Source organism: Rhinatrema bivittatum, chromosome 10, assembly GCF_901001135.1.
Source record: "Rhinatrema bivittatum chromosome 10, aRhiBiv1.1, whole genome shotgun sequence".
NCBI classification, from domain to species: Eukaryota; Metazoa; Chordata; class Amphibia; order Gymnophiona; family Rhinatrematidae; genus Rhinatrema; species Rhinatrema bivittatum.
In genome coordinates, this window is record NC_042624.1 from 78,990,203 (window position 1) to 79,016,700 (window position 26,498).

A 26,498-nucleotide genomic window follows, 5' to 3' on the forward strand; every position below is an offset into this window, starting at 1 on the left:
GGCCCTATCTAAACCCCCCCCCCCCCTTACCTTTGCGCACGTCGCCGGCAGCCCCGCTCTGTCCTCCGGTCCCGGGGGCTGGTCCGGAGGCCTCGACCACGCCCCCGAGCCGGCGCCACGCCCCTGGGCCCGCCCCCGAAATGCCGGGGCAAGCCCCCGAAACGCCACGTCGTTTCGGGAACGCCCCCGGACACGCCCCTCCCGCCCCTTTTCGAAAGCCCCGGGACTTACGCATGTCCCGGGGCTTTACGCTCGCTGGTGGCCTATGCAAAATAGGCGCGCTGGCACGCGCGGGCCTTTTAAAATCCGCCCGTAAATTTGCATGGCGGGGACCCTGGCGTGCCCCAGTGCACGTAAGTATTTATGTGAAAATTTTAGGTTAAAATCCCCCTCCCAGACCACGCCCTGCCCCTTTATGAAAACTTTTCATTTGTGCGCACAGCAGTATTTACGTGCATATCCGGGTGGCTTTTAAAATCCACTCGGCCCGCACCAGCCCGACATATTCCCGCTTTGCCTGTTTGATGTGCGCTTCGGGCTTTTAAAATTCACTTTTATTGTTTCAGTACATCAGCCAGGATTGTAAAAATCCAATGCATTAAAGCAGTTATCAATTAGAAACTTTCAGGCTTCACGTAGCAGCCATGTTGGAAAGCTGAAAAGGAAAATCATAACTTTTTTCACCTTTACTTTAGATATTTTTACAGCTTACCCATTCACTGCAGGATTAGCAAATCTGAGGAGCTATTGGAAGCTACTGGAGCCTCTCTAATTTGAAATATTCTTTTGGGGTATTTTCATATTGCAGTAAATGAACCCCCAGAATCCTCACTTCAAAGATTGTGACAGATCAGAAATTATGGGTTTGCCAGTGCCTTCTTTTGCTCTGGAGCTCCAGCTCCTAAAGAAAGCTGCTTCCTTTCTGTGACAGGAGCTTCTGAGTCCCATTCTCACCTTCAAATACAAGGGCCTAACCACAGAATATTATGTTTTAGCTGCATGCACGTTTATCATCAAGTTATTGATCTGAAGAAAGTATCGAAAGGGAAAATAAGAATCGCATCTCTGTGGAGTGTTTATCCATGAGGATGGATAAAAAAGTTAGCCCTGGATGTTAAAAATATGCATTGGTTTTATTTAATTTTTATGAGCATCCATTTTATAAATGTTTCGCATATTCTGAGAACCTACAGCAAACCACATCTTAAAGGTCACATAATTGTCATTTTGTACTACAGATCTCAGACTTATTTACATTTGAAAAATTGCTTTCGTAAGCAAACTGTAAATGTTTTCTAAAAATGTTACGTTTTGGTAAATCATCTAGGAAGAGAGAACGTAAAATAGGCTAATTTATCAGCAGAAGACAGCTAATATGCTTCTGATAAAGGAAGAAAATATGCCACAGATGTTACTGGCAATGGGCTTTCATAGTTATCTATATTTTTTAGTTTATTACAATACGTTTGGGATTTGAAAGGTACAGGCATGCGGTTCCATCCACACCCTCACGGATTTTCAGTAAAGGAGAATATCTGAGGGAATACTTTTCTTATTAAACGGAAATGCTCTGGAATTGTGCTCTGGAATTCATTTCTTATTTTAAAAATTGCTGAACCAAAATGCAGTCACAGTACTTCTGTTTTGATGTTTGCTCTCCTTCAACCTAATGCTGCTCTTCTTGGCTTATATGAGGCTGTCTGCTTCATTCGGGAATGGGGCCACTTAGGTTTCCGAGCTAGCTTGGGTGGCAGAACGCTCGTGAATACAAATGATCTTTACTGACTCTCGACCTTTTAGTGGTCCATATAAAGATTGCGAGTTCTAAAGAAATCTTTTATTTTCCTTTGGCGAACATTTTTTTTCAAGTATGAGTTGTATAAAGAGCCTTTAGCAATCACTCATTTATCTCTCAATAAGGGCCTCATTTTCTAAAGTATCGCAGGCCTGCGATACTTTAGGTAATGAAGGGTGGGGGGCCGAAACGGGGGGCGGTCCTGCGCTAGCCGGCAGCGATCGCACCGCCGCGGTGCAATCACTGCCGGTTTCACACCCAATAGCGCCACCATAGAAGGTGTAGCTATTGGGCGCGAAATAGGACGCGAAAAGGCCCTTACCTTTTCGTCGTCCGCGGCGTCTTCACGGAGTCGGCCCCGGTGACGCCCCAACTCCTCCTCTTCCAGGGCCGACTCTGCCCCCATCTTGGTATCGCACGCGATAAGGGACTTTTCGCGTGCGAAACTTCCCTTATCACGTGCGATCCATCTGGAAAATGGCCCCCTAAGAGAGGCTTAGTGCTGAATTTGAGTCATTAGAAATGGTTAAATCTATAGACAACAAATTTAGACATTAAAAAAAAAATTTGCAGGTCCCCCCGCCTTCTTTGTCTTTCTCCTTCTCACTTTGCCCCTCACATCACATTTTCTGGGCTCACCATCCCACATCTAGATATGGCCATGTCTTCTCAATGCCATTTTTCCTGCTCAGTTAGAAGAAAAAGTTCTTTGTTTTGCAACAGTTTTGCATGGAAGAATACACAAAGAGGTTCATTTTCAAAAGCAGTCATGCACAGAAATAAGCTTTTTGAGAATTACCCCGGCAGCTCGCTGCATAAAAATATGCATGGAAGTGATTTCGCGTGGACTTTTCGGTATTGAAAGAGGCATTCCTGGGGGCGGAGTCGGGGAGAGGAAACTATTTGTGTGCGGGCATTAGGTTTTCAAAAGCCTGCGTGCAAATGTGTGCCTACATGCATGCTGCATAAGGGTGCGGCACCTACCAGCTCCATTCATAAGCAGACGTAAGCCTTGAAAATTAGGCCTGAAGTCCGCATGCACTTTCTACATGTGGATTTTAGCCCTACGCAGGCTGCTATAAAATTACTCTCAGAATTTGTGGCCATGAAGGGGACAGGGTGGAGTGGCAAGACCAGGGGGGAAAAAGTGAGGCGAGAGAGATCACAGTGTTGCTAAGATGTCAATTCACATATTCTAATACCCTGAATATCATTTCTTTACCAGCATTGCTTAGAACTGAATAGCTTACTGATCATCTTTTGCAAATGTATTGGAGAACATGCAGTATTTTTTGTTATATGAGACTTAAGAATTTGTGTTTTTTTATCCTTTTAGCTGTTTTCTATGGCCTGGACACTCCCACAGTTGTTGGAATTGCCTTTGCAGCCTTTATAATTGGAGCACTCCTAACGGGAGCATTATGGTATATCTACTCACATACAGGTAAGAGATCATTTCAGCATATTATAAAACATAACTACAGGAACCATCTTTGTCTTTCAAAGATTTCTTTGCTCTTTTGTGTCTTCTTTTTTCTTTTTACCTGGCTTGCCACTTTCCACATTTCACTTCTAGCCCACTTGGAACCTGTCCCAAATTGCTCACTGCCATTGTATTTCTGGCTTTTACGCTGATTAGGCCGCACCCTCATTTCCCAATAGGTCAATTATGGCAGCAGCATTCCTCACTGAAGGGTCACAGACCTTGGTCCTCTCTAGAGCCGAACATGTTTACACCTTGAATCCCACCCATAGATGTCGTTGCTATCTGAAAGCTGGGATTCCCTCTGCTCCGAGGGCTGTGGCTGCTGCCTCTACAGTGGTCCCGGCCGCAGTCAGTCTGGAGTCAGATCCGGGAAAGGAAACTGGATCTCTTGTATGGCAGGGCACATGTCTTGTGCTTTTCAGCCGCATTACCACTAATGTGATTAGTTTCATGAACTGATCATTTTTTTCTAGACGTAGACAGAGAAAATATTTGGAAGCAACAAAAGTTTATTGTTAATTGTGCAGTTAAACTTTGAAAACTGCTGATCTGTTTGAGGAATAGAACAATACTAGCTCATAAAGACAAAGACATAAATATAGAACTTTAATTCTTCCTTTCTCTCCTAAAGTTATGCTATTAAAAGCTGAACAAGTAAGTACAAATTGGCAAGAAGAGAAAAGAAAGCTTGTATTTAGTATGACAGAATTGTCAACTATACAATATTGAAATTATTTGTATCTAGAGCCTGCCATTGTTAAATCAGCTATTGTACCAAACCTGCAGATTATTTTGAAGTAGTCAAGTAATTAATATTCATAGTTCACAACATTTTTAAGTGAGGCTTCCAAGTTAAAAAGTCAGCAATTATGGCCTCACTCAGGCACATAACTGATAATAGTTTGTGAATGTAGCTGTTGATAGGCCTCCAAATCCCAGGGAACCAGAGTTTATCAGTTAAATTTTTATTTATAATAGGATGGAGAGGATGTGACCATCCCAGGCTATAATCTCTTCAGAAAAGAACAGAGTAGAGAACAAACTAGTAGCACTGAAATAACTGATTGGATAAGGAGTGACATCTTATAAGCTGGCGGCTGGGATATATCCTTTGCAGTGTAGACCAGAATAACTGGGTAGACTGGATGGACTAATTTGGTCTTTATGTTCTGCCGCCTCCTGTGTTACTATGAAATATGAAATTCAACAGGATCGTCCCTGTCCATGAACAGCTGAAACCATGGCCTGCCTGGGTAGTGGTAAGGGGACGTGTCCTAGTTATCCTTTGCTTGGTGAGTTTCGGTGAATGCAAGGTATTGTAGAACTTGAGGGTCTATATTGGGATTCTGTCCTGTGCTGAATATACTCCCAAAATACTTTTATTGATTGATGATCTTAAATAATTTTAGTGGTACTTTTATTAGATGTTTCTTTGTTGTATACAAGGTCTTTTTATCTAGAGCACTGACATACGTGCCCAGCACTTTGTGACAATGGTGCAAAATGTTTTGTAGCACAGTACATCCTTCTTTATGAGCAGAGGTGTCCCATCTCTGTACGAACGGAGGTAAGAGGTGGGTGTGGAGAGAGCCATGGGACCCTCGCTGGGATTGAACTATCACAGGTCATAAAGGATGATTCCCTGATGACACCTGCATGGGAATGTAGAATAGATATGATTTAAAACTGAATATTTAATAGTGTGATGTCCAATTAGGTGTTTTACAGGATTGCTCTGGGGTCAGGGAAGCTGTTGGTCATGATGAGTTAATCTCAGATGGGAAGGAGTGCTTCAGATTTCTTAGCTACCTAACAATGCCCCTGGTGTTGTGGGCTCTAAAGCACTTCGGATGACAAGAGGCCCAGGTCGGTCACTTTCATGAGTCCTGGGAGAAAAGATCATGGATAAAGCATGAAAGGTGTGCAGATATAAAGATGAGCCTACCTAACATTATTTTTTGTCTGGTTAATTTATGTTTTTGCAGTTGAATAATAATTATCAACCATATATGAAGTTGAAGTAATATATTAGTAAGAGGTCACTCCAGTGAACATTTCCAACTGTCTTGTACCTGCCTACTGAAGGCATATTATTTTATTTATTAGAATTGGATTACCTGCTTCTTCCCCAAGTACCTCAAAGCGGTGCTTGCCTATATTAATTACAGGGGGAGCTATTCACCAAGCCCATGTTGAAGAGGTTCTGATCTGCGGACAATAGTAGAGAATCACAGGGCACAATCCCACTCTCTTACACATGCCACATAACTGTAAAAGATCAAAGTTCAAGTTGCTTATACATTTACCGTATTTTCCGATGTATAAGTCACACCTTTCATGAAAACGTTGGTAGATTAAACGCACCTTTGTATAAGATGCACCTGTTTGTACAGGGTCCTTCATGTAATCTGAAGCAAGTTTTCATTATTGTTATTCTTTCAGATTGTACTCAGAGTGGGATGGTGGGGAGATGGAGGGGTCAGGGTTGAAAATGTTGGAAAATTGTGAAAAAGCTGCAATATCAATGATTGTATTTTTATTTTTGAACTTTGTCAACAACAAGTTTGGAAAACAAAATAGGTACTAAATTAACCTTTATTTGTAAAAAAAAAACCAAAAAACCTTTTTGTAATACATATTTTAAACTATAAAGGATAGATTTTAAAAAATTGCGCGATCGCGTACTTTTGTTCGCGCAACAGGCGCAAACAAAAGTACGCTGGATTTTATAAGATACGTGCGTAGCCGCGCATATCTTATAAAATCCGGGGTCGGCACGCGCAAGGGAGTGCACATTTGTGCAACCTGTGCGCGCCGAGCCCAGTGCGCGCTGCCTGTTCCCTCCGAGGCCACTCCGATTTCGGAGCAGCCTCGGAGGGAACTTTCCTTCGCCCTTCCCCTACCTAACCCACCCCCCCGGCCCTATCTAAACCCCCCCCCTTACCTTTATTCCACGATTTACGCCTGCGAAAAGCAGACGTAAATCTGCGTGCGCCGGCCGGCTGCCCCGCTCCGTGTTCCGGTCCCGGGGGCTGGTCCGGAGGCCGCAGCCATGCCCCCGGAACGCCCTCGGGCCGAAACCACGCCCGCGTTGCCACCCCCGAAACGCCGCGTCATTCTGCCACGCCCCCCGACACGCCCCCTCCTGCCCCTTTTAAAAAACCCCGGGACTTACGCGCGTCCCGGGGCTCTGCGCACGCCGGCGGCCTATGCAAAATAGGGGCTCCGGCACGCGAGGGCCCTGCGCGCGTAAATCTAGCCGAATTTACGCGTGCAGGGCATTTAAAATCCGCCCCTAAGGTAATTATTTATTTAAAACATTTTAAACTCTAAGGTAACTTTTTTGAATTTTCTTACACTATGCCTAGATATCACTGCCTAATCAGATTCAGTTTCGGGCCGATACAGTAAACCGCACGGGAGAGCCGGCGAGCACCCGCTCTCCCGACACGCGCCTAGGCCACTCTCCTGGGCGCGTGATTCACTAAGCCAAGCTATGCAAATTAGGGCCCATGGCAAAAAGGAGGCTCTAGGGACACTAGCGCTTCCCTAGCGCCTCTTTATTGACAGAAGCGGTGGCTGTCAGCGGGTTTGACAGACGACGCTTAATTTTACCAGTGTCGGTTGTCGAACCCACTGACAGCCACGGGTTTGGAAAACGGACGCCAGCAAAATTGAGCATCTGCTTCCAACCCGCAGGCAGAATTTAAAATTTATTTATTTTTTTAGATTTTTTATTTTTTTTTATTTCTGGGGCCTCCAACTTAATATCGCTATGATATTAAGATGGAGGGTGTACAGAAAAGCAGTTTTTTTCTGCTTTTCTGTACACTTTCCTGGTGCCGGTCGAAATTAAAATGTGCGGCTTCGTTGCACATTTTACTTTCTGAATTGCACGGGAATAACTAATAGGCCCATCACCATGCATTTGCATGTTGCAGGCACTATTAGTTTCTGGGGGGTTGGCTGCGCGTTTTCCATGCGCTATTACCCCTTACTGTATAAGGGGTAAAAATAGTGCATGGAAAACGCGCGGCCAAACAGGGGCTAAGGTGCGCTCAGCTGAGCGCACCATACTGAATCGGCCCGTGTATAAGGGGTAAAAATAGCGTGTCAAAACGCACAGCCAAACGGTGCGCGCGGCCGAGCACACCATACTGAATTGGCCCATGTATAAGGGGTAAAAATAGCGTGTCAAAACGCACAGCCAAATGGTGGGCTCGGCCGAGCACACCATACTGAATCAGCCCGTGTATAAGGGGTAAAAATAGCGTCTCAAAACGCACAGCCAAACGGTGCGCTCGGCCGAGCACACCATACTGAATCGGCCCGTTTGTGAGGCAAAGCCATCAAAGTCCTCATCTTCTGTGTCACTCTGAAAGAGACCAGCTATCTCAGATGTCAATGTTATCGGACGTCACCATCATTATCTGACTCACTGCTGTTGTCTGTGTCGCCACCATCACTCCCAGAAGCAGACAAGATGAGACCAGCTTTCTTAAAGCCTGCTGTTATAGTTGTTACAGAAATTGAATTTCATGCCTCACTGACCCATTTGGCCACCTCGCCAAACAATGCATGTCTCATGCACCCCATTGTGGTGAAGCTGTGTTTGTTGTCTGTCATCCAGGATTCTCACAGACATCGCAGCTCAGCTTTGAAGCTCCGGTTGATGGTGATGTCTAGTGGCTCTAGCATCTTTGTCATGCCATCAGGAATGATGACTGGTATGCAGTTTGTTGCCTTGATTCTTTTCTTTTTTAAATCTGTGATGTGAGCCTTCATGCTGTCCATCATCAGGAGACCCTTTGTTTTGTGAAAAAATCCATCTGATTGCTGAGAGAAGCATCTATTAAGCCAGACATTCATCATACTTTCGTCCATCCAGCCTTTAACGTTTGTCTGCACAACAACTCCAGATGGAAAGGGATCTTTCAGCATTGTTTAAATATTATCATAGGTGGCAATTTTGTCCCATCGGCGCAGCAGGCCAGCACAATGGTAAAGTGAGACTTCTCTACTACTACTACTACTACTACTACTACAACTACTACTACTACTACTGCTTAACATTTCTGTAGCGCTACATGACATACACAGTGCTGTGCAAACATACAAAAAGACAGTCCCTGCTCAACAGAGCTTACAATCTAATAAAACATACGGGACAAGAGACTTGGGGTATAAAACAAGACAATGTTTAAAAAGAAAGTTAGTTAACAAGACTAAAAGCAGACAGTCAGGCATAAGATTTAAAAACAGTTTTAAAAAGGAGGGTCTTTACATGGGATTTAAACAAGGCAAGAGAAGGAACATAACGCACCAGTTCAGGAAGACTATTCCAAGCACACGGCACAGACAGCTGGAAGGCACAGAGTCTGGAATTGGCAATAGAAGAGAAGGGCACAGATAGGAGTGACTTGTCCGACAAGTGGAGTGCATGAGGAGGGGTGTAGATAGAGATAAGAGAGGAGAGATAATGAGGTGCTGCAGAGTGAAGCATTTGTAGGTGAGAAAGAGGAGCTTGAACTATATGCAAGAATGGATAGGGAGCCAATGCAGTGACTTCAGAAGAGGGGTTATGTGAGCATAGCGACTTTGACGAATGATGTCATGCAGCTGAATTTAGGACAGATTGCAGTGGAGAGAGATGGCTTGCTGGGAGACCTGTGAGGAGCAGGTTGCAATAATCTAAGCGTGAGGAGATAAAAGAGTGGATAAGGGTTCAGAAAGGAAAGGACGGATTTTGGCAATGTTATAAAGAAAGAAATGACACATTTTAGCAGTGTTTTGGATATGTGTAGAGAAGCACAGAGAGGAGACAAAGAGGACTCCAAGGTTACAGGCTGATGGGATTAGGATGACAGCCATGTTATTCACAGAAACAGAGTCAGAAGGAAAAGGGGAGGTGGGCTTGGGGGGAAAGATAACCGGCACTGGATTTCTGGTGAAATTTCTGGTGTAGAAAGGTAGAGCTGGGAGTCATCAGCATAAAAATGGTATTGAAAGCCATGAGAGAAAATCAGAGCACCAAGGGAATTAGTATATAGTGAGAAGAGAAGCGGGCCCAGGAGGGAGCCCTGAGGCATGCCAGTTGATAGTGGAATGGCATTAGAGGAGGAACCACCAGAGGAAATGCTAAAAGTGCGATTGGAGAGGCAAGAAGAGAACCATGACAGGACAGAGTCCCGAAATCCAAGCGAGGACAAAGTATCAAGGAGTAGGTGATGAACAACAGTGACAAAAGCAGTAGAAAGGTCAAGGAGGATAAGGACAGAGTAAAGACCTTTGGCTTTAACCATAAACAGGTCATTGGAAACTTTGGCAAGTTGAATATAGTGGGCAAAAACCAGACTGGAATGGATCAAGAATGGCTTGAAATGTAAGACATTCAAGACAGCGACGGTGAACAGCACGTTCAAGTAATTTGGAGGCAAAAGAGAGAAGGGGAGTTGGCAGGACAGGTAGGATCCACTGAGGGCTTTTTTAAGGAGTGGTATGATTACAGCACGTTTGAAGGCAGCAGGAACAGTAGCAGTGGAGAGTGATAGATTGAGGATGTGACAGAGTGGAGATGGAGCTGAGGAATCGGGTGGGGACAGGGTCAAAGGAACATGTAGTGAGTTTGGAGGAAGAAAGAAGATGAGCAGTTTCCTCCACTGTAACTTCAGGGAAGAATGAGAGAGTGGTGGAGGCTAGGGGAAGGGTAGAGAAAAGAAGTGGGGGAGAGGCAGATAAAGGTGAAATAGTTGAGAACTCAAGACTGATTTTGTGAATCTTGTAATTTGGAAGTAGTCAGCCATCGTCTGGGCAGAGAGAGAAGGGGAGGAGAGAGGCGAGAGAAGTTTGAGGAGGGAATTGAAAGTGGTAAAGAGATGACGAGGGTTGGATGTAAGAGAGTTTGTCAGATCGACATAATAGTCTTGTTTGGCAAGTGCAATAGCATACTGGAAAGTGGTCAGCATTAATTTAAAGTGTATGAAATCTGCATGGGCACAGGACTTCAGCCAGAGATGCTCTGCAGAGAGGGCACGGGAACGTACATAGTGAATTCTGGGGGTGAGCCAAGGCTGGGATTTAGTGCGCCTTACAGGATGGGTAAGAGCAAGAGTGTCTAAGGCTGAAGCAAGTATAGTGTTGTAAGAAGAAACTGCTTCATCAACAGATTCAGGCAAAGTTGTGGAGGAGAGGAGAGATGAAATAGCAATGGAAAAGATGCAAGGGTCAACAGCTTGGAGATTCCTAAAGGTGTAAGTGGTGACTGGACAAGTCTGTGGGGGAAGGTGGTTTAATGTGAAAGTTATCAGGTGGTGGTCTGAGATCAGAAGAACTGAGGTGGCGAAATCTGAGAGACAGCAGTTGGAAGCAAAGACTAGGTCAAGGCAGTGGCCATGCTAGTGAGTAGAGGTGGTAGAGCAGAGTCTGAGATCAAATGAAGAAGTTAAGGAAAGAAGTTTTGTGGCATAAGACTCTTCTCATGGTCGTTGTCCTCACTGTGACTATCTTCTCACTTTTCTCGCTTACGCTTCTTCCTATGGATATATCGAAGGTTAGTGGTACTTCATCCATGTTGACAATATGATTTCTATTGACATCATGCTTGTATATTTCTTTCTGGACAAACTCCTGAAAACTTTCAATTTTTTGCAGAAAGTCATTTGGCAGCTTTTGACACATTGTTGTGCGTGCTCTGATTGCCAACTGCTTTTGTTTCATGAACTTGAAGCACCAAGATGGACCAGCTGCAAAGCCGACCACATTCAATTCTTTTGCTAGTATCTGGGCCTTCAGATGCACTTGTATCATCGCTAGGCCTCTGCCTTCTGCTTCTTGCACCTGTGAAGATGATCCTCCAGCTGTGGCCAGCACACTTTTTTCCATGATCAGCTTTGTTTTCTTCATTGATCTGATCACGTTTTCAGCTTTACACCAGTCACGGGCTATTTTTTTCACTGTTGTTGAAGTATCTGCCTGCTTCCCGATTTTCGTTTTCTGCTGCATATGCAATAGTGTGCAGCTTGAACTCTGCAGTATAACTATTACGCGTCGCAGCCTGTGGCATTATTACAAAAGTAATGGTGCTTTAATATCTAGTTATCTAGTGGATATTAACAGCATCAATTACTTTTTTCCGCGAGAGTTTTGCAACAGAGGCTGAGAGATCACTACAACGGGGTGTATTTCGTTTTGTCTCTTGAAGAAACTGCAGATATTCGGAAACCCAGTATATTAACAGCACTAACCAGTTTTTTGCAAGAGAGGTTTATCCCAGAGGGTCAATGATCACTACAGTGGTGTGTTTTATAGTATAGGCTGCAGGATGAATATAACTATGTTGATTGATTTTTTTTGTGTGTTGAAGAAGCTGCAGATATCCTGAAACACTGTCTGTTATCAGCACTATAGCGGTTTACCCTAGAGGCTGACTGATCACTGCAGTGGTGTGTATTCTCTTGAAGAAACTTCACAAATCGGAACACACTGTATTTTAACTGTAATAACCAGTTTTTGCGGGAGAGATTAAAAGCCGAGAATGACAGATTAATATGGTGATGTGCAGCAAATTTTGTTTGGAGAAGAGTGTGCCAATATCAGTATACGGAGCAAAAATGTGGCAGGACATCTGTGGTGTGGAGGAGGAGCAGGCACAGTGAGGGCATGCAGGGTGCATCGTCTGTGAGTCTGTTTGCCAGCGTTGTGGAGGGTGAAGGAGCAGGCGCAGTGAGGGTGTACAGAGTGTATCGGAGACATGACAGCATGGAGAATATATTGGCACACTAAGGATTTGCAGCCTGTATCGGGGCATTGAAGGTATGCAGGATGCATCAGCTGTGAGTCTATTTGCCGACGTTATGGAGGACAATGGCATAGAGAGAGAGAGAGAATATGAATATATCAGTAGATCATTTTCACTGGGTGTATAAGTCGCAGTCACTGAAATTGTCGAAAAACCCGTGACTTATACATGGGAAAATACGGTACACAAAATGGCATTTTGAGACATATCCATTATTCAGAAGGCTGTGGCTGTGGCATTTCAGGGAGGAAAAAGCAGCCATGATATATACCAGTGTGTTAACTGTGTAAAATATTGTGAAATCAAAAGAACACTGAGAGAAACCAAAAACGTGAATCCACTTTGCACTGATTGTGCCCATTCAAACGGAATCCCATGTACGTGAAAACACACAGTTGAAGTTTGCTTAAATACCGCATGCAGAAGACTCCGGTGCAACCCCAGTCTCATGTTTCCACATCTTTAGAAGGTATAAATGATACTTTAGTATTCTATGTGATTGGCATCAAAGGCAAATCAGGTGTGGAAGGGCACTATACTGTTAACTTTCCCTTATTGACCCAGACTGGCACAGCAGAAAAAAGATGGCCTTTGTTGTACAGATGAGCAAAAACATTTTTGTCACAATAATTGTTCATATCGCTTTTTTGAAAAAGTGTTTACCAAAAATACATATTTTCTTGTATTACTAAATTACAATTAGTATTCTTTCTCGTATCAGCTGATTTTTCATTTGTCTTGTGATACTGGATCACTTAAAGGGACACAAGTTACCTGTCAAAGATATGTAAAGTTGCCATAATGAACTGTATCATTCACCAGTGAGAAGATATGTACAATAAATACAGAACATCAGTAAGAAGCATAAAAGGGTAATGAACCTCCAGTCCTCAAGGAGTGCACCCTGATTGGGGTTTTTAAGATATCCCTAAAGAATATAAATGCATGTGATAGATTTGCATATACACAGCATCTATCTTATGCATTGTTATCTCTTGCATTTTAATTTGGGATATCCTAAAAAATGGACTGGCGTCTTTGGGAAACCAACCCCAATTTAGATTAATAAGCATTTTTCCTCCGTAGAGGAGTTTAAAAGTGGCCACATTCCAGATTAGGTGAGCAGGAGGGATGTAGAAGGCCTTGAAAGCTCATGCAAAATCATTTTACATCATTTCCATGTTGGGCCACTAAAAAACGTCGAAGCCTGCCAAGAATCCAGTTTTTACCAGAGTTACTAGAACTCTGTACTTTCAACAATGTCCAGATTTAATTAGTATCCATACTAGCCAGACATCTGTAAATAATTTGACAAAAGTGAAAAAACTGTTAAAGGTCCATTGAATTGGCTTGATAAACTGTTCTAAAGAAAACCCTAAACAGATCCAGCAGGTCTTCCAAAAATCTGAAATAGACTTTGTCAGATCAGCAGATTCATGTCAGATTTTCCAAAGATCCCTGATAGATTTTTTTTTTTTTTTTTTTTGAGATATGTGTCTATGGAGGTTTCCAGAAAACCTTATGGCTAGACACTCATGTAGCAATAGATCAACTGTCACTCTGTTTTGATTTTGTTCTGTGTCCAAGAGGAGTATCTGATTGGACTTTCGTCATTTTTTGCAGAACTTCTTTGCACCAAGAGAAACTTTCTTACTCACATTTTATTCATCTTTTGTTCTTGCTTCCTTTTAAGTGTCTTTAGTTGGGTATTTTGGCCATTTTTCAAGTTTTCTTAAATTTTCATCTTTGCCACATCAACCATTTCATGTTGATTACAGTAAGCCCTTTGCTTTGCCAAACTATATCAAGTTAAGACCATGGCCTGTTCAAGATTTCTTCATCGTGAAGTTGTCTGTTCTAAAGAAAATCTATGATTGTTTTCTGGCTGGAGGTGTCATTAAAGCAAATTAGTGGCTTCAGAAGGTGTTCCCAGTGCTCTTGTCTTGGGACAAGTTACAACTTCTACAGTAGTGACTTCTGCTCAAAGTTGTTGTCTCAAGATGATCAGATTTGGCAGGAATGGCTTTAGACCTACCTTGCTGATCCATATAAGTCCAGCTTGAAGATGGGCCAAAAGCCCAGGAAAAAGATACAGGGAGACACCTCACATTCTGCAGGTGAACATGTTCATGTAACAGTCTTCAGTTGCTTCAGTACCTTGACACAAAGCTAGGGCCTAGACTGATGATTTACCTTGCTCTCACACATCGGTGTTTTGAAGGGTTTGAAGTATGGATCAAAGCAGAAGAACATCAACTCTCAGGGAAAGACCTCATTATCTAATGTCCCATTGGTGTGCAACCCAGGATGCTTGAAATTTTTGGAAGTTCCTTGTACTCTGAACTGACTACACCAGAAGGTTGTTCAACTACCCATGTTGGTCTCAACCTGCCATGAACTTCCTTAGTAATATAGTCCATGGTCCATCCAATCTGCCCAGCAAATTTCTTATGGTAGTAACTGCCACTCCATACAGGTTACCCCCATGTGTCTGTTAAGGATAGTAACTGCCGCTCCATGCAGTTACCCCATGTGTCTGTTAAGGGTAGTAACTGCCGCTCTCTATAGGCAGTGTCAATGGAAGGGTATCCAGCTGCCCTAGACAGTGATATTGTCACATGATCTCTCTCTCTCTCTTTCAAATTGCACATGACAAACGACACCAGTTCCTCAAAGAAATACATACCCCAAACCAGAAAATGCCCTTACTGACTACTCTGTCGCCCTGCCCTCTTCCAGCACCCTAGGCCACTGCCTACCCCGCCTAATGCTTCTGCCAGCCCTGTGTGCAGGTTACCCCATGCCTTATGTTAAGGATAATAATACTTACAATCAAAATCAAGAATTGTCAAACCCATAACAAAATTACTGCTAGTAACATTTTTACAGGTGAGCAACCTTCTTGATAATTCAGACAATGCTGCTTGAACGTTCTTTTCTTTTGGACTTGGCCATAGAAGCAGGCCTGTGTTTTATCCCTAATGTCAGTGTATCAGTAGGCCAGTGCCCAGCTTTGGCTGACTTCAGAATCCAATACCCCTCTCCATCCCCCACCAGTTGCGTTAAAAGCATGTTGTAGTTGTGTTAAAAGCATCAAGGCCAATTGGTTAAAGGTAGTAATATCCCATGTCTTCTGGTAAGGGTACTAACTGCCACTGCATGCAGCCTACCCCCATGCACCCTTTTCTTCATTATCATCCACAAGCCTTTAGGGATCCCATGCCCTTTTAAATTCATTTACTGTTTTCATCCTCACCACCTCCTGTGGAATGGCATTCCAGGCATCCACCACCCTATCCATGAAAAAATATTTACTTATGTTGGTTTTGAGTCTTCCCCCCTTAGAGTTTCATTTCATGACCCCTAGTTCTGCTGTTTCCTTTCCAATGGAAAAGGATCAAAGTTTGTGCATCATTAAAATCTTTCAGATAACTGAATGTCTGTTTCATATCTCCCTTGCACCTCCCAGGGTGTGCATATTCAGATCCTTCAGCCTCTCCTCATAAGTCTTCTGATACAGATCCCACACCATTTTGGTTGCCTTTTTTGAACCACCTCCATTCTGTCTCTATCCTTTTTGAGATACAGGCTCCAGTACTGAACACAGTATTTCAAGTGAGGCCTCACCAAGGATCTGTACAAGGGCATCACCATCTCCTTTTTCTTACTAGTTATTCCTCTTTCTATGCAGCCCAGCATTCTTCTGGATTTAACTATCACATTCTCACATTGCTTCACCACCTTCAAATCACCAGACACTATAACCCCAAGATCCCTCTCCAAGTCTGTGCACATTATTCTTTCACTCCCCATCATATACAGCTCTTGCATTACTACACCCCAGTTGCATGACTCTGCTCTTCTTGGCATTGAATCCCAGCTGCAAATCCTCGACCAGTCTTCAAGCTTTCTTAAATAATTTTCATTCTCTTTACTCCTTAAGGCATGTCCACTCTGGTGCAAATCTTAGTATCATCCACAAATAAACAAACTTTACCTTCTATCCCTTCCATAATATCACTCACAAAGATACTGAACAGAACCGGTCCCAACACCGATCCCTGTGGCACTCCACTTAACACCATTCTTTCTTCAGATATGTTCCATTTATCATTACACATTGTCTCCTGTCAGTCTGCGAGTTTGCAATCCATGCCACTACCTTGGCACCCACTCCCAAGCTTCTCATTTTGTTCACTAGTCTCTTATGTGGGACTATATCAAAGACTTTGCTGAAATTCAAGTAAATCATATCTAGTTCTCTTTCTTGATCCAATTCTCTAGTCAGACAATCAAAAAAATCTATCGGATTTACCTGACAGCCCTTCCCCTGGTGAATCCATGCTACCTCGATTCCAGCAACTCACTGGATTGTAGATTGTTCACTATCCTTTTTTTCAGAAGAGTCTTCATTAATTTCCCCCCCCACTAAGGTGAGGCTAACCGCCCTGTAGTTTCCAGCCCCCTCTCTGCTCCAACTCTTGTGAAGCGAAACCACCACCGCTCTTCTCCAGTCTCATGGCTCCACTCCCATTTCCAGGGATCTATTGAATAGGTCTTTCAGCGGACCCGCCAGCACATCTCTGTGCTCCCTCAGTATCCTGGGATGTACCTCATCCAGCCCCATGGCCTTGTCCACTTTCAGTTTTCCTAGCTCTTCCTATACATTCTCTTCTGTAAATGGAGTTTCATCTACTCCACCTCCATCTACATGCTTGTCAACCAGCAAGGGTCCTTCTTCAGGGTTTTCTTTAGTGAACACTGAACTGATGTGTTTGTTTAATATTTCCGCCATTTCTTCATCTCTCTCCATACATTGCTCCTTGTCAGTGATACTCCAGTTTTCATAGGCCCTATCCCTTCATGGCCTTTTCTCTAATCATACCAGCCCCAAGGCAGTCCTCTCATTTCCCCTGGGAACATGAGACAGAGAAGATTGTAAGAGCTTTCTTAGATGTTGGTATGCTATTGATAAGCATATTTGATTTGTCTTTGGAAGTGTCTTCAAATCTTCTAGCTTCTAGGAAATAATCTACCAGGTGGGATCTCACTTTTAAAAGGAGGAGTTTTGCCTTCTGATGAAAGTGAAATTCTAGATCCATTTTCTTGTCCAACACAAAAAATGCTTGACAACTTTCTATATCTTCTAGAGCCTTGCTTAAAAAACAATACCATAAGACGCTTACTACCAATTTTCGGAAGGAAACTCAATTTCTTCCTTATCTTTTATTGTCAATGTTATGCAAGGCAGTCTTCACTTAAATGACCCACAGAGTTTTAAGCCAGCTTATAAAAACTCCTTTTGAGCCTTTAAGATCTTGTGAGCTCAAGCACTCAATCTAGAAGGCTGTATTTTTTTTTTTTGCTGTCTCTTCATCCCTCTGAGCAAGTCAACAACAGGTATTAATGGCTTATTCTAGAGTTGCCAACTCTGGTCCTCGAGAGCCACAAACAGACCTGGTTTTCAGGATATCCACAATGAATATTCATTATTACTTTTCCCTTTGATCTTACTCTCATAAGAGAGAAGTTTTACTTCGTACCCTGGTTTGCAAGAGAACTGTGGTCTCCCATGCGGAGTAGATTAAGACTCTTAGGAAGTTTTCCCAACTTCTTGTTTCTTTGGCCAGCAAGAGACTTGATGTTCCAGTGGGAGAATGCACCATCTATAATTGGCTAACAGATTCATTTTTTATTGTTTCTTCTTTGTGAAACTCACCTTTGAGCAGCATCTCAGAACTCAGACCTTTCTAGTGTTGATGATATCAGTTGCCAATCTGAAATCTATATCCTTAGAAAAAACTTGGAAGATTGCAACATGGAGATCAGTATATTTATGCACAAGGCACTACTGCCTTGATGCTGTCTCTTGGTGGAACTGGTGATCTGGCCTATCAATGCTCCAGGACTCCTCTAATGGAAACAAATTTTGATTTTTGTTACCCATTGGTGGTATTGTCACCTTTCCTTTTATTTGAAGGCGATCCCTAGCTAGCCATTCCCATATGTATGCCTCCAATGAGGCTGCTTGTTGTCAGAGAAAATAAAATGACCTAATTGTAATATTCATTCACCTTCCTCATCTTTTTGGAAATTGTTCTTAATCCTTTTTTATCTTTGCTTATTATTAAATTGAACAGCAGTTCATATACTATCATTTGGGTCTTTGACCAAGTATTTCTGGAAAGCTCAATAGATACACCTGATTATATATGTGATACAATTCGCATGACCCATATGTGTGACAGTATTGAGCAGCTATTATCAGAGACTGAACATTACAGGTATGTACTTTCATATAAAGTGCTGTAGGGTAAAGCTTTAAAGACCTTGGTGCCTTTTATGCCACTAAAAAGAGAGTTAACCCACTTGTGTCAGTAATTCCTTGTTAAGTGGAGTTTTAGCCACCTAAAAGCCTGTGCTGATCTTTGGTCACCTATAAAAGGCATTCTGGAGGCATGTTTGTAATCTTTGTGCATATATTTACATATCAGAAAAGTACCAATGCAACTAAGTTACCCTATTGTTTTGAAATCGATGAGTTTATACATACTTTTTATAGCTACTACCAAGAAGACCCACAGAGGATGGGTAAGAGATAGAGGCAGGGTGGGGAGGCTAGCACTTGATATTCAGACACAATGTACACAGATACTGTGTGTTTGAAAATTGGCTTGGTTTGTGCAAGCTTAAAAATGAATGCATACTTTGTAGTTAATTGCCCTATTTAAAATGTATCATAAAATATATAAATGTATTGCTTAGATAAACTGAGGCCAACATTCAAAGTAACCAAAAATGAATAACTTATCCAACTAAATTTAACCAGAGAATATATCCTGGATATTCAGTAGGATAAATGTCCCACTGAATATCCCCAATTAAAGTTATCCAGCTGCTTTTAGCCAGATAATTTTGAACTTAACAGGATATCTTTTGAATATTACTGGTTAGGTTTAAAGTTGTCTGGCTTTGTATGGCTAGATAACTTTAGACTTAACCAACTATATTTTTTGAACCCTTCAAAGTCATCTTTCAAATACTACATTTAAAGGGCCGGTGCTAGCTTCTCCCTGCCTATCTGTCTGACAAGCTGCATAGAGCTAGTAGTAATTTACAAAATAGGGAATCAGCCAGGTCTATTTGGCAGGCTGCATAGAGCTAGTAGTAGTCTATTGAACTTAGACTATATTGAATCAACAACAAATTATAAGAGCAGGGTCCTGAGTCTTCTCCTGAATAGGTGTATATTTGATTCTTATTAGCATCTATGAAGTCCAGCTTGTTATGATTTATTTAAGTTGGTTTACCTCTTCGGTTGTTTGATGTTTATGTATATTGTTGTACCTGTGCTTATCTAAGTTGTATCTTTATTTACTAACATTGTGGTATTTCACCTTGGGTGAACAATCATTCATAATAAATCCAAATAAATAAATAAATATTATATAAATGTGATATGATAATTACTGATTGTTAAATTTGTAGCTATGAAAATAAATCAACAACACTATAGAAACTGGCTGGGTTAGTATGGCAGGTTTCTAGTGACTGGATACCATCTAGAAAGGGCAGAGGGACCTAGGAAGCCAGATGTCAGGTGTTGTGGGTGCTAGTAAACACTGAATACAAATAGCCAGTAAGAAAAAAATATTTGGTCTTATATTATAAGATATTTCATAATAGGAGCATAGTGCAGCTTACCAAACATGCAATACAAAGTAATCCCTAGCTTAGAGCTCCCAAGCCATTCCAGTCAGTTAAATATGTCACCTCTACTATATACACCTATGGGTTACTTTGTTTGCATAACATTTTCCAACTGGTTGGCATTATAATTTTATCTCATATATGTTAATAAGACCAGATTCTTGTAAGTCATAAGATTTCTTGTAAATCAAGCCCAGAAGGCAGAAACAAAACTTAATATTGACCTTTAACATACTTTTTAACTTTTAACACACTTTTTAGCATTTCCCCAGCCTTGGATAGTTTTACAAGTCTGATCAGTGCAGTTTCATTGTGCTGTAATTATCTTCATTCTTCACCACCACCAAACTAGCCTGGCTTCGTAGAAAACCTTCTCAAAACACCCTTACACAGGTAGCAGCCACGCTAGTTGCTATTCAGATAATTGCAAAGCTTTGTGATTACATGTGGAAAGAGAGGGGTGCCAGTAGTGAACTAGATAGATCCTGAATGCTCATCTACCCAAGATAGAGGGGTTCAGAGGATGAAGATAACAATTGTCTTGGATAAGGGGTGATAATTTACAAGCATTCATGCTGTTTGGCTTGCAGTAAAGCTATATCCTTGCACTCTGGACAGGAATATCTGGGTAGACTAGATGAGTTAATCTTTTTCTGCTATCATCTACTGTCACTATGTTAATGTTCAAATCTTACATTGCAGAGAAGTTTTTGTATTTATCTGATTTATATTCCGCTTAACTTTTAATTGGTTAGTGTTCAACAATTAATGAACGCTTTTGTTAATAATATATTTCGCCTTTAATCTGAGGTATAGATGATCTAGTAACCAAGAGAAGAAATACAAAAATATATACAAAAGAGCTGAAAAACATTATCTGTTTTGTGAAATTATACTTATGCATTGTGATAATTTTACAGTTGCAGGAATATCTTGCTCACATTCTATGATTTAGGACTTACTTGACCAATTTCTAGCTAAAGCAAAATGAGTTCTTCAGAACTGTTATGATAAGTAAATAAGGTTATTTGGGTATCCATAACCATGGATTTGAAAACTCCTCTGGAATTCACTGATCATGTACTACCCCTCATCCCTGTCTCCTTTCTCCAACTCTTTCATTTCTGTGCCTCCTTCCCTTCTCATCCTTGAAGAGAGGGGCATAGCCAGAACTGAATTTTTGAAGGGGCCCAAGGTTTAACGTAGGGGGCATTGTACTAGCTCCCCACCCTTTCCCATCCCTTCTCCATCCCATGTGGGTCTTCATGGCAGTAGCTACAAATCTTTTAATTTCTGGCAATATTCTGTATTGTCTGTCTTTTCACACTCTCCTTGCCCTTGCTATATTATGCAAGTATTAATCTATCTGCTGTAGAGCAATTATGTAAACAGGCTTCCAACCACACCAGGCATTCCTGAAGTTTTAAGGTGCTGAAAGGAGGGCGATAATTACGTGCCTTAGGTAAACAGAAAGACTTTGATGGCTTCAAATCTATACAGGACTAACCCAAGGGCAGTGATGATTCCTTGCTTAAGTTAGTTTCCTTAAAGGGCAGAGGACCATGGACGTGGCAGTGATTGCAGTGCCTCCAGGCCTCAAACTGTTGCCTTTAAAGGCTGACTCAGATGTGACAGGATCTTGATGCTAGGGGTGGGGGCCTGAGCCAACTGTGAGGGGCCACAGGCCCCTGAGGCTCCTCTCTGTATCTACCGCCCTGCTTGCAACCCTCTCACTCTGCTCCTCCCACTAGGCCTCTCATTCTTATTCCCCATTGCAGAATTCTTACTTTTTTTTCCCTCCTCCTCCTCCTCCACCACCCCCTGCAGTTTTCTTTTCTCTGCAGCCTTGCTGTTATCTCCCAGGCCCTTATCTGGGCTAAAAGAACTCCAAGCCACAATTGGCCTGAAGACACAGCCCCCTTATCTAGGACCTGATTGAGCAAAAGAAGCAGGCTCTGATTGGAACAAAAAGACAACCTTCTCCTCTGAGCCCTGTCCAGCTCTTACTTGCCAGCTGTGAAAACTGAAATCTTATTTATAGTTGTGACTTCTGATTCTAGGGCTTTATAAAATGCAAATGCAAAAGCCCCTGTTATTTTTCAAGCAATTAGGGGTTTTTGTGGGGGTACCAAAATAGGTGTATGGTGTTTTTCTCACTGTAAAAAAGTTAACATTTTTGGTACATTTTTAGGTGGAGGATTCAGTTTAATAAGGTGTAAATCGATTTTACATGCTGTGTTGCATGGTGTGCCTATGTAGGCTGAGGGTGGTAGGGTGTGTGTACATGGCTGGAGGGGAATGGAGTTAAAGGTGGGGATGGTGGGACATGTTTGTGTGTGGCTGAAGGGGATGCATGGTGTGTGTGTGTGTGTGTGTGTGTGTGTGTCTGGAGGTGTGGAAGGGTATGTGTGTGTTTATGTGGCTAAAAGGGATGGCAGGAAGTGTGTGTGTCTGGAAGGGGTGGCAGGGGGTACGTGTGCAGCTGGAAGAGGTGGTAAGATGGTACAGGGTGGCAGCGTGTGTGTGTAAGACTGGAGGGGGGAGGCAGAGTGTGTGTGTGTGTGTGTGTGTGTCTGTGAATGTAGCTAGAGGATATATGTGTGGCTTCAAGGCTGGAGGGATGGCAGGGTGGGTGTGTGGCTGGAAGGTCTGTATATGGCTATGGGAGTGGCAATGTGTGTGTACCCCCTCCTCTTCCCATTATACTCCTGCCCCCTTTTTCGCACGCCCTCTGCATCCTCCCATCCCCACCCATTGCACTTCCCCAAACTCTTCCCCTCCTCTTTCTTTACTTATATTGCTGGTGCTCCTCCTTTGGCCAGCAGGGCTTGGACTCTCTGCCAGCCCGCTGCTTTCACATTCCTCTTTTTGGGCCAACAGGGCTGGTCTGCTGCTCTCATGATGCCTCTGTTTTTTTGTGCCATTGGAGCTTAGGGTCCCTGTCAACCCCCTCCTATGACAAAATCTAGCCACTGCTTGCAGCAGCTGGATGACATCATCACAGTAGTTTCAGGTAGGCGCTTTTTTTTTTTTTAATTAAACCCAAAAAACCCCCCAATTTCCCCATTCAGGCTGTTTTATCAAGGTTTTTCGGGTTTAATTGAAAATTAATTTGCAACACAAGCTTACCACAATCTTTGCTCTGGAGAGAAGGAAGGTGTGTCTCTGAAAAATTCCTTGTTGGTATGTGAAGCTGTAGAGCCTATGAACTCGTAATTTGGCTCTTTGCATAGTAATTAGGGATGTGCAGAGGGACGGCATATGTTGCATTTGTAATTCGTATTCATCGGGGGGGCAGATACGTTGCATTCGGCAAGGGGGGCCCCCGATACGTTCATGCATTCATTCTTATTCGTTTCCCAATGGCACCGGTAGCCCCTGTGACATAGTAAGGGCAAAGGCTACCGGCACCATTTTGATTACTGGCAGCCGACGGCCCGAGTGCAGGAGGTCGCTCCCGGACCCCCGCTGGACCACCAGGGACTTTTGGCAAGTCTTGTGGGGGTCAGGAGGGTGGGGGGTTTGTTTAAATTCGCTCCTTTTGACGGCCGAATAATTCGGTGAAGATTCGTTGTATTCGTGGGGAATCGCGATACGTTTCGCTTCCCCACGAATACAATGAATATGGCCCTATACGTTGCGGATTACCAATATGTTGGAAACGAATGCACACCCCTAATAGTAATATTCCAAAACAGTGTTGCATCAATCTGTATGATTTAATAAGTACTAAACATGTGCTTGGCCTGATAGTGTGACTTGAAGTTGTGAGTAGTATTTCAGTCCCTTCATGGGATTTTCATCATTGTGCAGAAGACCCTTCTAAGTGAGTGAAGGGTATATTTATATTCTAAGATCTTGGGGGGTCATTTATCAAAATGCGCTAAGACGTTTTCGCATGCGATAATGCCTTCAACAGCACCATATGTTATGGTGCGATGCAAATTCGAAAAGGAGGAGGAGTTAGGGGCGGGCTGGGTTTGCCAGTCTGCGAAGTGCTATTGCACAGACTTAACGCTGATTTTAACTACACCTTTTTCAGTAGCGTTAAGCTGTGTGATAGTTTGTGTTATGGGGCAGTAAGGTGTTAGTGCATTTTGTGATGTCTCCTGAAAGGCCTGTTTTAGTAGGTTTGAAGCTCCTGGAGCACCAGCCTAGCCATTTGGGGGGGGGGGGGGGGGGAGGGAGTGAGAGAGAGAGAGAGAGAGTGAGTTACTAGGTGGGCCTCCCATAAGGATACAAATACCTATCTAGGGAGAGGACATTATGGCTAGGCTTGCGTGCTCTCTCTCTCTCTCTCTCTCTCTCAGTGGTTGTATGCAGAAAATACAACAGGTCTGGCACTTATTGCAAAGTCTGAAAATGTTATCGCAATTTGCACTAACTTAGCTCTTCACATAGGAAATTAGTGCAAATTGTGATAAACTGTCTATTAGCATAAATCACGCTCCTTTTGCTATCGCATGCGATACTTATTGCATTTAGATAAATCCAGGCCTTGGTTTGCTGATCTATTTTACTTAATTCACTTGCAACATATGCTTGGGTGTGTTTGATTTTGTGGCCAAAATACAGATTGATAGTTAAAACCAATTTACTGTTATTTTTCATTTGAATAACAATTTTATGCACAATGTTGTACAGTTAAATTAAAGAGAGCCATTCAGCAGAACTGTGTAGATTTTCAAAGCATGATTATATCCTTTCTATAGCAAGAGTTTCTTCAGGCTTGACTTTAAGAACTCATGTTGGAGTTAAGACTTGATATCAGTATTAACATCCCTACTCTTGTGAAAAGTGCCAGATAATCTTTAATGTCCAGTAGAGAGTAGTTAGGATTTCAGTGTAACATTTCATTAATACCCTAAGTAGTAACGCACTCCCTTGGTTTAGTGAGATGTGGAAAGAGTACTAAAACACTAGCATCACCTCCTGTAACACCCAGGGTTTCTAATTCTGTTTTGTTTCTCGTGGGTTCAGAACTCAGGGTTGAATGACTGAAGGTCTAAACTAGAGGACAGCTTGTGATGAGAAACTTTGAGTCTTGGTTATCTCTGTTAAGTTTGATTGACCGGAGTAGAACGTTTTTCAGTCATAGTATCACAGATTTCAGTTCTGTATATGGGAACTGTATTACAAAACCTATTCTGTGACTTAATAGCAGCAAGACACGCATATTTCTAGATTGGCAAAAAAAAAAAGTATTCTCCATCAAGAGACGCCTTTTCCATTTGAGTCATATTTCTTCCACCCATTCATTCTAATATCTAGAATGTAGACAGCTGCTTGGAACTAATGCTTTTTTGATGAGTGTTGTGTCAACTAAATAGAAAAGTAAGAAAAAAGGGAGGTTAAAGTTGTCATTGCTTTAGTTTTACTGCCCAGCTGGTTAGTTTTATATTTAACAAATAGAAAATGAATGGTTCTCATCAAATTACAGATTCAGTTCATATGGTCACTGAGAGAACTGTTCGATCAATAAATCATTAAACAGTCATCATAAAATGGGCATGTCTGGTGTGTATTACAAAATGCTATAGCATCTCACTAAGCCCAGTCTTAATAATATACCCATTGAGAACTCAGCTTGAAGGCTGGAAGAAACAGTATTGATCACTTATGGGCTCCTGTGAGTGAGATATATTGGCTTCCCAGTTAAGGGGGTCATTTTCAAACGCTTATCGCGTGCGAAAAGTCCCTTTTCGCGTGTGATAGCATGCTGGGGGGCAGAGTCGGGGCGGCAAGGAGGCGGACTTCCCGGTGTCTTCGCTGGCGGCGATAAGGTAAGCTACGTTATCGTCGCCAGTAGTGCACCCAGTAGCACCACCTTTCACGGTGGCGCTATTGGGTGCGAAAGCCGGCAGCGAAAACACCGTGGTGGTGCGAAGGCTGCCGGCTTTCGCAGGCCCGCCCCCCCATTGTCGCTGGATTCACCATTCTGCAATAGAATGGTGAATCCAGGCCTAAGTGTGTTCAAAATCATGTTTTCTGTTTTTAATAAGAACTGCCAAAAATTCTGGACACTCTCAGAGAAACAGATAATTACTTAGAAGGCACATTGCATTTTTCTGTTTCAGGTATCTTTAACCCATTTTCCCATTCTCATGTCATATCTTTGATAAATAACTTTAAGATCTGATTGAGTTTTTTTAACATTAATATTTGAATTACTTTTTACAAACAATCCATTCCTCAGACTGCCACAATTTGTTTCCTGAGCATCCTCCATATTCAGAAACTGAAAATCTTATGGAATTGGAATCAGCTTGATAGGATCCCAATCTGCCTTTAAGATCCTCTCCCCATTCTTAATAGTTAGCAGTCACGAGAATACCAGAGACATCAAGGTCTTCCTGGTACATGCTCCATGGCTTCACCTTATGTTTGAAAAAATGGCATTTATAAAAGCTTATTCTAAATTGCCCATTCTAGCTCCCATTTTCATGAGGCATTTTTCTCTCTAAAACATCAGTCTACCCTTCAATACCCAGTGCACAAACCTAGGAGCCACATGTGGGTATCTCAGTGAAGCTATAATCTCCTGACTCTGCATCATATCCTTTATTCCTCTTCAGATACAACTCTATTATCGGAATCTCTATGACCAAGCTTTCTACTCACATACTCAGTACAGCCTTTCTGACATTCCAGTCTGGACAGCTTGATTGCATCCCTGGAATTTTCTGTCTTTCTGATTTAGTTGTTCCTCT

General features: G+C 42.4%; 1 protein-coding gene across 1 annotated transcript in view; it reads left to right on the forward strand.

Moving 5' to 3' along the window:
• Positions 1-26,498, forward strand: part of TGFBR3 (transforming growth factor beta receptor 3) — a 260,301-nt gene that overhangs the window by 220,372 nt on the left and 13,431 nt on the right. Inside the window, 1 exon segment of the mRNA XM_029617812.1 lies at positions 3,132-3,239. Within this exon segment, the coding sequence (XP_029473672.1) occupies positions 3,132-3,239 (108 nt within the window).